The sequence below is a fragment of the Lissotriton helveticus genome, chromosome 1_1 (assembly GCF_964261635.1).
Source record: "Lissotriton helveticus chromosome 1_1, aLisHel1.1, whole genome shotgun sequence".
In the NCBI taxonomy this organism is placed as follows: Eukaryota; Metazoa; Chordata; class Amphibia; order Caudata; family Salamandridae; genus Lissotriton; species Lissotriton helveticus.
Genome location: NC_136057.1, coordinates 1,082,277,109 through 1,082,289,663, shown reverse-complemented (window position 1 = coordinate 1,082,289,663; position 12,555 = coordinate 1,082,277,109). Strand labels below are relative to the sequence as shown.

General features: G+C 43.3%; 1 protein-coding gene across 5 annotated transcripts in view; it reads left to right on the top strand.

Annotated features, from left to right (window-relative positions):
- CFAP54 (cilia and flagella associated protein 54) overlaps positions 1-12,555 on the top strand; it is a 2,603,731-nt gene that overhangs the window by 877,662 nt on the left and 1,713,514 nt on the right. For all 5 annotated transcript variants that reach the window (XR_013608312.1, XR_013608313.1, XM_078677994.1 and 2 more), the window contains exons 28-29: positions 1,922-2,089; positions 4,364-4,472. Coding sequence is in view for 3 of the 5 variants with exons in the window: in XM_078677994.1 (XP_078534120.1) it covers positions 1,922-2,089; positions 4,364-4,472 (277 nt within the window). In the remaining 2 variants the exon portion in view is untranslated. The remainder of the gene's footprint in view (positions 1-1,921; positions 2,090-4,363; positions 4,473-12,555) is intronic.

The window sequence follows — 12,555 nt, the reverse complement described above, 5'->3', positions numbered from 1 at the left end:
CTATTGTTTCCACGACTCTGAAGATACGTTTTTTCTTGGGGAAACAAAGTTGTCATGTTTATGCGTTTGTCAGAAAGTATTCCCTTCTTGTGTATTCGAGAAAGTTTCTAGTGACCTCTGAGCTAGCTGGCACTCACACTTAAGTTTAATATATTCGATAGAGATCTAGTCGACCTAAGTCCTGCGTCAAATCTATAGGATACATTATTCTAATGTGCAGAGCCTATTGGGAATATAGGAATTACACTACACTGGAGGACAAGCTTTTCGTCCGTTGGCAGCTAAACATTGGAAGGTCCTCCCACTGTTGCACAGGGAAACAAGCAAACGGCCATCTCTACTTTAGAAAATCTTTAAAAGCCCTGCTCTTTAAATAGGTTCCTGTTCTTGCTGTCTCCTTGTCCACTTCCATTTGTTTCAGCTTCAGTGCCTGGACACCCTTCTGGGTAGCAGTCACACTCTATAAATATAATGAATATTAACAATATGGTTCTGATGCAATGCTGCCTTTTCAGTGTCTGTTCCTACACACTTTTTAAGTACTCCTGTTTTCTGTCTTCTTTGCTCATTCTTCATATGCTAGTTGTCTTGCCCTGCTGATTCGTATCCTGTGTGATCCTGAGATTGCTTCCTGGCTTTTCATAAACCTACAACTAGTGCCTACTGCTAGGTGTATTACCTTTATTTTCCTTTCTGGTCTTCACCTTTCCTATTAATCTGTCTTTGTATCCAGTTTCCTATCGTTTTGTACTCCAATTCCCTGGTGTATACTTTAGTTACTAGACACTGTTATTCCAATGTGACACCAGTTACAGCACCTTTATTATTTGTTAGAGTTCAGCTGCATGCTCTTACTAAAGTCTGTCAGAACATCACGTCTCAATGCCTTTATTAATCCTGCTGGTACTGCCTCAGTAAGATCTCTACTTCTCTGTGCCTTTAGCACTCCAGTTTGATTCTGCTTCGCAGTGTCTGCAGTGTTCAAATCCCCTTTTGCTGTTGGCCTGTTATTCGTCAGTCTTCTTTTTTATCTTCTGTACTTCAGTTCCATATAATTCTACTCTATACCTCCGTCTCCACTGCTATAGCCCTCATTTGTTTGTTATTTCCATCATTTCTTGTACCTCTGGCTTTCTTGTTTATATCTTGGGATTTACTGGTGAGGTTTCTCTTTCTGTATTACTTATATTTGTGCTGCCTGCTTGTCATTATGTTTAGAGGTTTGCTGCCAGCAATAGACGTCTTCTGCTGGTAGAGGTTGCTGCTGCTTTCTCTGTTAGGCAGAGCCTGTCCCCACTTTTATTTTGACCTGGTGCCTTGTCTTTTGAGATCTCTTTTCCAACAGTGTACACAGATTGCTGTTTTCCGGAATCATTGACTGCTATTTTCTTGAAGGTCCCATTGACAGACTGCAGTTTCTAGAGTCAAGCTTCTTTCATCGTGCTACGATCCAGACGCAAAGTTCTCCACTGCTACTCTTTTACTTCTTTCTTCAAGCAAGCAAAGTGAGCCACTGCTACAGCAACGTGCTCAGAAGCATATCGTTTCCAATATGGCCCTAGAACATCCTGAGCCTAGTCTCCTTACACAACTATTGGAACTCCAGTTTGTCGGTCATAGAGTAGTAATCCTTAGTCTTTTGCATTTCATTGCCTCAGCTGCTTCTCTCCTCCTCTGTGGATACTTCCACTATACCTTTGGGGACTGCTACACCGAACCATCTGCTAATTGTGTACACCTTCGTCGAACAGCATTCTGGGAGAGTGCATCACACCCACATTTTTATCTCATTCATAATTGGTCAAGATCATCATTTTGTAACTTATAAATTGTATTAAAGAAGCCAGTTATGCTTATCTTTTTCTTTGATATGTCATATTTTAGAAAGGAGCACTACCTTAAAGTACATTTCTTTCATCAGATTCTACGTTCATGGGATGAATATGAACTGGCAAAGGCAGTCATTCAATGCGGCAAAAGACTGCTCGACTCCTCAGACAGTGCTGCAAACTTGAGCGTTCAGCTTAATAAAGTAACAAGTAATGAAGATTTCGAGGTTTCATTTGAAGAAAAAATAGAGGCCGTACAGGTACTGTAAGAATTGTCTTTCTTTATAATAAATGTCATCGAAGAGTCGGACTCCATGCATGACCTCAGTGCAAGAGGTTTTTTTACTAAATATTTCTGTTGTTTTTATGTTCTTGTTAGTGAAGAAGACAAAGAGTACAAATATATTTAAAATAGCATATGGATGTGCAAAACGTTGTAGCAAAATACATTATTCATTCACTGTGGAGTTATGAATGTCTGTTCAGCTGTTAACGTGCTAATCATGCTAGTGAAGTGTTAAAAAAAGTATTTCTGAAGCTTGCACTCACACGGTCCTGTTCATTAAGTTTGTTTGTGAGTAAGTGTGGCTTAAGCCTACGCCTGTGAGACCAAATCACATTTAGTCAAGTAAAACAACCTTTGTGAATCGGGCCTGCAGCAATCCTTTTTCCTACAGATTGCCCCACGGCTTTACATGAGCTTTTACTAAATAACCCATCAAGGATAATAGAAAACAAACTAATTAAACTGAAGGCGGTGTTAGCTGTCTCACAGTATCCTGTGCACTTAAGTTGTCACCCGGGACATCTTAAGGATTTTGGGAGCCCTGGGCCAAACGTGTTTTGGGTACCCACCCCTATTCCGAACAAGTTTGATTGTATGATCCAGTTTCAGCTCTTTCACGCCCCCTTAACCAGGTCACTGACCGTGCACAGGCACACGCGTCCACATTCTAAATGTGTTTGTATCTAATATTCAGGGATAGTGACGTGTGTTTCCAATATTGTTAACAAAGCAGCACCTCACTAATATTACAGCAAATAATCTCTGTGACTCCCCCCTCCTATTTCTAATATGTGAGGTCCTGTTTTGATCTAAAAGAACTTTTTTATGGATGTTGCAAGAAACATAAACACAACATTTCTCTTCAAGTTCTCTGTAATTGACTCTCACACATCACCCACATTAAAAATACATTTAAGGACAACAAAATGTAAAACAACCTGTTTGCGAATTATTCAAGGTCACCAGGGCCAGACTCTGCAAAAAAAGAGCTGGCTCTGTGAGGGGGCCTCCTGAAAGGCTGGGGCTGTGGGCCAGGGCCCACCTTGCCCATGCCTTAAAACGTCTCTGGTGTCATCTCCAGTTGTTTGAACATTTCACTGATACCTGAATTTATCAATGGACGTTCACTTTTACTACAGCTGGGTTTCCATCAACTTCTAAGATACCTCAGAAATCTATTTGATTTATTTCGATTTTAACTCAAAACTTGTTTAAACTATGAAATGGATATTTTTAATGTTTGCAAATTTGTATGACCAGTTATGTATAGAGGCTTGCACATTTGTGTATGGAAGCAAGGGATTTTCTTTTGTGATGATTCATGAAGACGACGTCTGGTGGAACATTTTAATATTTATGTTAGCAATCGCAATGATTTATCACTTTTTTGATCACATCATGCTTTTTTCAAAAGTAATGCCCTCATTTTTAGAGATTCTTAATCGAATCCAATTCGTTTTTATCACATTTAAAATCCTAAAAGTATGGTCCACAGATGAGCAACAAGACACATCGAAGTCAGTTTTCTTTCAGAGCTCTAAGGAAATGGTGACCTTCAGTCTACCAATAACTGCAATTTTTAATGTATTCTTCCGCTTGAAGAACCTGAAACAATATTGTACCACTAATGATAACTTGATCATCGAGGAGCTTAAAGGAGGATCATGGAAACAATTTGCTGCAAATGTCAGAGATAAGCGAATACATTAAAGTCAAGGCTTCATAAGAAAACGGTTTCCCTTACAAAAAAGTAAAACATTCTGAAATATAGTCAGCAGTTACTGAACAGTATCAATTGGTTATATGTATTAAAGCCGTTGTGCTTTCCCTTTTGTAATATTATGGAACCATGACTATTTTGTATAGCTCACACTCTCAAGTTTATGAAAATGTGTCAGGGACCACGTATTCTTTTAATGAATGAAATACCATTGTTTTGTGTTTAAATATTTTCAATAAAACAAGCCATTGTACCATATGAAATATACAGAATTAGATAAAAAAGTTTCAAGTCAACTAAATCTCACATAAGAATATCACTCAGTAGTCTCAGCAACCGTTGATTACAAGACCTCCTAGAAGTCTAGGTCAGATATTGCAAAATCAGCATGATTCATAATTTATGAATCATGCTGATCATAAAGTCCTCAAAGGGAAAATAACATTTTGTAATATGGCTCCATCCATGCACTCTTACTAGCCTTGTCCAATGGATCTCTACTTATGTTCTCTTTACGTTTTAATTTAGCCAGATCTCGTGAAGAAGAATGCGAAAAAACCTACATCAGTCATTGTTGAAAAGGTCAATGAACAGCTAGCTGCCCTGGAAGCCAATCTGCTCAAAATAACTAAACCTTGTAAGTAACTTGAAAAAAATACTGCTTTCAAATATTACAAATGCACTTATATTTGTATTTGCCTGTATGTGATGTTATGTTATATCAGGAAAACTTATAGGGCGCACATACACGCTGGGGTTTCTTGGTGCTGTGAAAAGCAGGAGGGAGAGGAAAGAGGGCTCAGGCTAATCAAAATCTTGTTTGAACTGCCAGACCTTCAAAAGCTTCCTGAACCTCAGGAAGTTAGGTTCCAGCCTCATAAAGGAAGGGAGAAAGTTCCATAGGATGGGGCCCAGGACAGAGAAGCTGCTGCTTCCTTTTTTCTGTCGCTTGAACTGATGGATCCTCAACTGCTTGTCAAGTGAGTAACTGAGAGGTCGAAGAGGAACATACCTCTTAATTCTGCTTGCTACAAAGGCTGCAACCTGGTCGTGAATGGATTTATAAATAATACATGCCGTTTTAGCCGCGGCGCACATTCCGCCATGATGCGGCGGAATATGACGCGTGCGCAGATCAGACGGCTGGGGGCTGTCCCACGCACCTGCCCACCGTGTGACGTCGGACGGCCGGGGGCCGTCTGACGCATGGAAGTGGTTAAAAAGAGCTTTGCGTTTGGTGGGGAGCCAGTGAAGCTCTAATAAGGGAGTAGAGATATGGGCATGTCTATGCAATATACAGAATGTCCTCGTTGCTATATTTTGAATGATTTGTAATTTATGTAAAGAAGTTGCAGGGAGACCCAAATACAGGGAGTTTACATAGTACAAGCGGGATACAATCTCTGCTGCAATTGCAGTTTCAAAGCCTCAGGTGACAGAGAAGGAGTGACATTCATAATGAATTTCAGCAGGCCAAATCACTTTACCATGACTGCCTTGATCTGAGGGATCATAGACAGTTGATTGTCTACCACGATGCTTAGGCTCTTGGCAGAGGCTACTGGAATCGGAGGGTGGGCAAGTAGGTGTTGGCCCAGAGATCTGTCCAGTAATTGAGAACACCCAGCTCATTCTTATCAGCTTGTTGCTTGAGGAAGTTAATTTCCACCCAGTTCCAAATGAACTAAGGGTGTATTGAAATTCCTGCTGGGAGTGGGCAGTACCCTCAAGCTGGATGGAAGATGAGCTGAGAGTCATCAGTGTAGTTGTAGAATCTACAACAACGATTAGCCAGGGCTAAGTTAAATGGACAGGTGTAAACATTAAACAGCAAAGGAGGTAATGCTGAGCTCAGGGGGACCCCAAAGAAGACCTGGGTCACAGATTAGAAAACGGGAGAAGCTGCCCTTCCCCTTTGCGGCCTCCTACAATGGGAAATATCCAACTTAGAGCCTGACCTTATAGACCAGCAGGCTTCAGATAATTTGGAAGAATCACGTCGTCAACAGTATCGAAGGCAGATGATAAATCTGGGTGAACTAGCGTGGATACTTGTTTCAAATCAACTTCCATTATAGCTCATCAAGAACAGAAAGCATCACTGCTTCAGTACTATGGGCTAGACGGAAACCAGTCTGCAATGGAATGAAGAAAGTTGGATGAATAAAGCAGCTTGCTTAGCTCCTTAGTTACAAAACTTTCTAAACATTCAGCTGCATAGGGGAGAAGTGAAATGGGGTGATAATTTTTCAGTAGCTTAAGATCATTGCCCGGGTTCTTCAGCAAGGGAAGTATCAAATCAGTTTTAAAATGTAGCACTTCACCGTTGATATAACTGCCATCATTACTTGGAACACAGTTATGAGGGAGGTGTATTTTTGTTATTTTAAAGAATATGTACTGAATTAAAGCTATCCTTGTTACACAGACAGGTGCACAATTGTCCGCATACATAATATTTGTCATCATACATATGTGAAACGATAAAAATAAAGTTGTATTCATACGGTCAGTAAATGCAGGAGAAAAAAAGTATTTCTCAGCTGCTTCTTAGAAGTCATCAAGGATTTCAGTGGTGCTGTGAAATATGATGACACAGATGATGCCATTCCTCTTGCCATCTGATTAAGTATGTAATAAATATTACTGCAGATGCTCTCACCTGCAGTTCATATTGTCAAGGACAAGGCTTCCACATCCCTGTAAAAATGCTGATGTGCTCCCAGTGGATACATAGAGAAACAAAGGTGATTCAGCACACAGATGTGAAAAAAACAGTAATTTGCAGCTTGACCAATGTAACTTATGAAGTCAAAGAGCTGACATAGGAGGTCATAATTGATGTCATCAATTATATGACGTCCTTTCAGACATCATGTGCGAGGTCATGATATATGACTGTATATTTTAATATAGCTGGTTTTGGATGACAACCATAGCATCCATTCAAAGGAAGTTTTTTAAATATGTTATGACTTTTTTATTATGATGGTTTACTGCAGACTTTAGGAAACAACTTTAACTACTGTTGCCAATCTTTTTTTTTGTCAGTTGTTTGTTATGATATGCTTGCACAAGTGCCTGAAATGTGTCTGTAATTCAGTGCCTGCTTGAGAGCAGCTCATTAGCTGTGGCCACGTACTGCTACCAAGATTACCCCGCAGAGTTTTAGTGATTCAGTCAAAATTGCCATTGGAACACTCCTCACTACCCAATAAAAAGTCATTTTCAGTTTTTATCTTGGAATTTTGCACTAAGTAGTGATTGGACCCTAAGGCTGATACCTTTTGTTAATTTATCAAAACATCAGACGTGTGTGCCACTGTCTCCCTGCCCTAGAGCCCTGTGAGCATGGCATTCTGCTGTGCCCAACGGACTAACAATAATAGCCAACAGATTTTTACTTCTCCATGCAGGATAGCTTATTGCCATTGAAAGACTCCTCACACCCAAAGGAAAAAGACTATTTTAGACGTTTTCTTGTAATTTGGCACTACATACTTAAGGAACCTTAAGGCAGATACCTTCTGTTACTTTATGAAAATTCCTGCCATGTCTCCCCCGTCTCCCTGCCCCCGAACTCTGTGGGTATGGCATTCTTTCTTATTCAGTTGACTCTTGGAAAATAGCATTGTCTTTAGGTCATCTGTTTCTCTCCCCAGATACTTCATTCAGCAGTATTGGCCTGTGGCTATAAAGCTCTTGGTACAGGAGTTGGTTCTTAGTCACTCAGTTCCATAAGTTTGCTTTCTCCAAAGGCCCACTGATAAAAACAAAAAATGGATCGTGGAACACTTTAATTAATGTCAGCTGCTGGTAGTAACTGTTATGTTATGTTATGTTATAGGTTTTTGTACCGCGCACAGCTACCCCAGCAAAGGGGCGTCCTGGCGCCAAAGAAAGGTCAACACAACATCACTAAGCGCACCTGAATCCAGAGGAATTAGTTAAAAAGGACAGTTTTAATAGCACGTCTAAAAAGGAGTAAGTCCTCCATAGCTCGAATTTCACTGGGAAGTGAGTTCCACAGTTTCGCCGCCACTACTCGGAATGAGCGGCCGCCCATCCTGCTTAGCAGAAAGCGGGGAACAACAGACAAATTCTGCCCCATCGACCTCAAGGAACGAGAGGGTACATAAGGGGTCAATAAGTTCATCAAGATAGGTGGTGCCGTACCTTTCAGAATTTTAAAAGCTAGGCAGAGCACCTTGAACTCGATCCGGCGAGCCACAGGCAACCAATGGAGTGATTGCAATGCTCTAGATGCTGAACAGCGTTTAGGCAATCCTAATACCGCTCTTGCGGCGGAGTTCTGAACTCGCTGCAGCCGTGTGAGTTCTGCCTTGTTCGTACCTGCCAAGAGGGCGCTGGCATAATCTATCCTAGACAGCACAGAGGCCTGAACCACGAGCTGTCTAGTAGGGGCATCGAAAAACTTAAGCACTGGCCTGATGCCCCTGAGTATACCAAAACAAGAGGCAGCTACCCTCTTAGTTTGGCAAGTAAAACTCAGTGTGGTATCCAGCCATACCCCGAGATTTTTTATCTCCATAACGGGCGCCGGAATCATTCCTAGTTCGGGGGGCCACCAGTTGTCACTCCACCGTCCAGGTTGCTTCCCAACCACCATCACCTCGGTTTTCTTTGTATTCAATTGGAGGCAATTTTGGTTCATCCAATTGGACACCGCGCGCAACCCCTCTCGGAAATTCAAGGCGTCCACAGGTGAGTCCTCAGTTAGTGTGACCGCCAGCTGCGTGTCGTCCGCATAGGACACCATTGACAGGCCCCAGCGTTTGACTACCACAGCCAGCGGACTCACATATAAATTAAAAAGAGTGGGGCTCAGTGATGATCCCTGTGGAACACCCGTAGTGAGCGGGTGCGAGGTGGATTTACCAGGTGGAATCGCGACCTGGAAAGATCTGTTTGAAAGGAAGGAGCGGAACCACCCTAAAGCCATACCCCCGATCCCAGCATCCTCTAACCGCCGCAACAAAATCTCATGGGACACCGTATCGAAGGCGGCACTCAGATCGAGCAACAGGAGTGCCGCTGTTCGTCCGGTGTCCAGTACAGAGCGCAGATGTTCTACCATATAAAGCAAGGCGGTCTCTGTACTGTGGCCTGAGCGAAATCCGTTTTGCGTGGGATCCAAGATGTTAGCTTTGGCAAGATGGTCAGCCAGGATCCTATTCACATGGGCTTCGGTAACTTTAGCAGGCCACGGCAGCAGTGAGATGGGGCGGTAATTTTCGGGTTTCTTAGGGTCTAGGGTAGGCTTTTTTAGGATTGGTGTAACAACCGCTTGCTTCCACTTAGTGGGCACCATTCCAGAGGACAACGACTTGTTTATCAGGGCCAACAAGGATGAACGACAGATGGCCTGCATATTTTTAAACTGAGTCGGCAACAGAGGGTCTGCAGGGGATCCTGATTTAATTTTTTGACTCAAAAGATCAAAGTCCTCCTCAGAAAGGGAGCCCAGATTATCCAGGGTCGTATCAGTTCCCCTTGGTGAACCATCAGAGTCCAAGTGGTGCGTGGTGGTAGGGAAGGTACGATAAATTGCTTGGACCTTGTGAACAAAAAAGGAAGCCAGGCTCTCACAATGCTGGTCCGTGCAAATTTCTGCAGCAGGAGCCCTCTTAGTCGTCAGGTCTTTTAGGACTTTAAAGATTAATTTAGAGGGGTTAGAACTATTCTGAAACTCCTGCGCATAATAAGCGGCACGCGTCCGACAGACCGCTCTATGATAGGCCTTAGATAGGGTGTGGTAGTAAGTTTTCTGTGCAGGGTCATAGGCTTTCCTCCATTGCCTTTCTGCTTGCCTACACTCTCTTTTAAGAGACACCAAGGTCTCATCATACCAAGGGCTATGGGTCTTGGTACGACCCTTGGAGCGAGCCAGGGGTATGAAATAATCCAAGGCCGTTCCGATCCAGTCACAAAATGAGTTATACCCACAGTCGACATCCAAAAAGGTAGGTAAGGGTGTTTTTTCTAATAGGGAGTAAAAGTCCTCCAGTTTCAGTTTATTCCACTGGCGAGAGATAGAGGATTTGTTCTGTGCCACAAAAATAGGGTCTGTCACCACAATCGATGCTTTCACCAACATGTGGTCCGTCCATAACAGCGGTGCCGGTGGGCATATAGTTATGTCCTCCAAGGTGGTAAAGAACGGATCCAATATGTGCCCGCCTGAATGAGTGGGGGTCGTAACTCTTTGTGAGAGCTGCAAAGCTTCCAGGTCAGCAAGGCAGCTCTTAATGGCAGGCAGGGATATGCGATCAAAATGTAAATTGAGATCGCCTATCACATTAAAATTCGCACAGCCCATGGCTTCTATGCTTATGGCATCCGGGAGAGCGGCCCTAAAGGCGGCGTCGCAGCCCGGAGGCCGATATATGAGGAGACCTGAAAGGCTAAAACAGTGAGAAAAAGATATTCTAAAACGGGCACATTCGCAGTCCGGGAGTTTTAGTTCCTTCCATTCACAGGGAAAACGACGTTTTACTGCCATCGCAATGCCACCCCCTCTCGAACCGCGGTTGAGAGTAAACACGGTATAGTCAGGCGGGAAAGCAAGGTTTAAAATGGCAGTATCCACGTCCTGAAGCCAGGTCTCGGTGATAAAAAACACATCTGGGGAGTCATTAGTCACAATATCAAGGATCTCCGCCTGATGTTTGACCAGAGATCGGACGTTAAGGCTGAATAGACTGACAGTCTTCGCCCCAGGCACATTAGACCTGTGGCCTGAAGACTCTATAGAACAGATTCGGGAAGGAGAGGGCAAGCACCAGCAACAGTGAGTGCACCGATACGGACCTCTTAACGGCGCAATAAGCGGAAGAGAACATATGGAGACCTTATCCCGTATGGCCAGTAGATCTGCGCTAGCATATCTGATGGTAGGAGAGGGCATCACGACGAAGAAAGTATACCGCCGCGCGCCGCGCTTCCTTAGCGCTGACGGGCGCAGACGGGCAGACTCTGGCTCGACTCAGGCGCTCCCGCTGCGCGTCACCGCTGCGCGACTAAGGTGAGCTTTAAATACAGCCTCACCTGTTCTCCAACCGGAGACTAGAGCGCTGCTTGAAGTGGCGCGCTGAGAGCCAGCACCCCCAAGATGGCGGCCAAGCGTCGCCGGTATGGGAGGAGAAACACGAAAGGACTCCGCTCTACAAGCGGTGAGGGGCCCAATTTAAGATGCAAGTCTGCGGACAGTGAAAACACAGGTAAAAATACAGCAAAGAATATTAAATGCCACAGAAGCGCGAATGCGACTTAAGTTTTAAAATCACGTTGGCCGTCATGAGCGCACGGCCTCTGTGATTTATGATGGCCGGGAGCCGTCATGAGCACCGCGGCGGAATTTGCCCCGAAGCGAAGGGGTTAAATGGAATAAACATGTTTTGCTTACAATGCAATAAATGCAACAAGTTTCATTAAGGCTTGATACAAATATTTCATTTATGTTTATTTGGGGAGAGAGGGGTGCGGGGGGCTCTATAAATAAACACTGATAAACATTGATTTCCAAAAGTAGGAAAAGGAAAGAACTGGCAATACTTGAATCTGCAAAAAAATAAACACAGAAAATAGGAAAACATAACAAATATTCATTATTTAGAACGCTGTAGTATGCATTGAAGGTCTGATACACGCTAAATATATGAGGAATATTATTTGAATACAGACTGTTTTATAAAGTATGCCTGAATATGTTTGTAAATGATAGCCAGATACTTGGAACTTATTTTAGGAGTTATATAGACAATAGAGAACTTGGAAGAAACCAGAACTACAGAGTTTAGCTCCAGCTCACAGAGCTAAATAGAATGTTTAATTTTTTCCTGTTGGGTCAATTACCAGTTCTAGACGAGGTTGGAGCATAGATTGGGTTAAGAATAGGCCAGAATATGTAGAATTTGTAGATGGGAAAGGCAACCCATGATGCATTTATTTTGAGTATGTGTAGCTATGGAAGGTTTAAGAGCTCAGTTTACTATTGTATGGTTTAAAAATGGCAGTGTATGTGTGTGTGAGTGTATATATATATATATATATATATATATATATATATTACCCACTGGCGGTTGCCAGTAGGTAGTTATAGTTACGATTGTTTTCCATAGGGAAATCGCAACATTCTATTGGGAATAACTTTGGTGCTGGTTGAGGAATCTGCCTGAAATTTTCCTCAAATATGCCTCGCGGCTCTCCGCTCCTTCCCTGAAAGTTTGGGGGGGATTCGTCAATTGGGGGCCGAGATAAAAGGGGGGTCCCAAAACGTGTTTTCCCCATGTTAATTTCCATAGGGCGGTTGGACTCACTTTTAGCTCGAACGGCTGAATGGATTTTCACCAAACTTGGCAAAATTGTAGGGACTGGTAGCCCGATGTGCCTTTGCTATGTCTCAAGATATGTGCTCCAGGAGGATTTTGAGTAATTTGTGTTTAAAAAAATATATATATCTATAGCCGCGCCCCGGTACGCGCACCGGGGAGCGCTCCCGGCGCGCACCGCGAGTTCGCGCGCGGAAAGCTGATTGGCTCTCGGGTGTCTGTCAACATTCCAAACAGTCCGGAGCGGCCGCCATCTTGTGTCTCGGTAGGATCGAGACACAAGAGGTGGCAAAAAACCAAGGGGGAAATGACCAAAAGGGGGCAGGGTAGACCCCCCTGACCCCCTAGGTTTGATGTGGGGGCCATAAA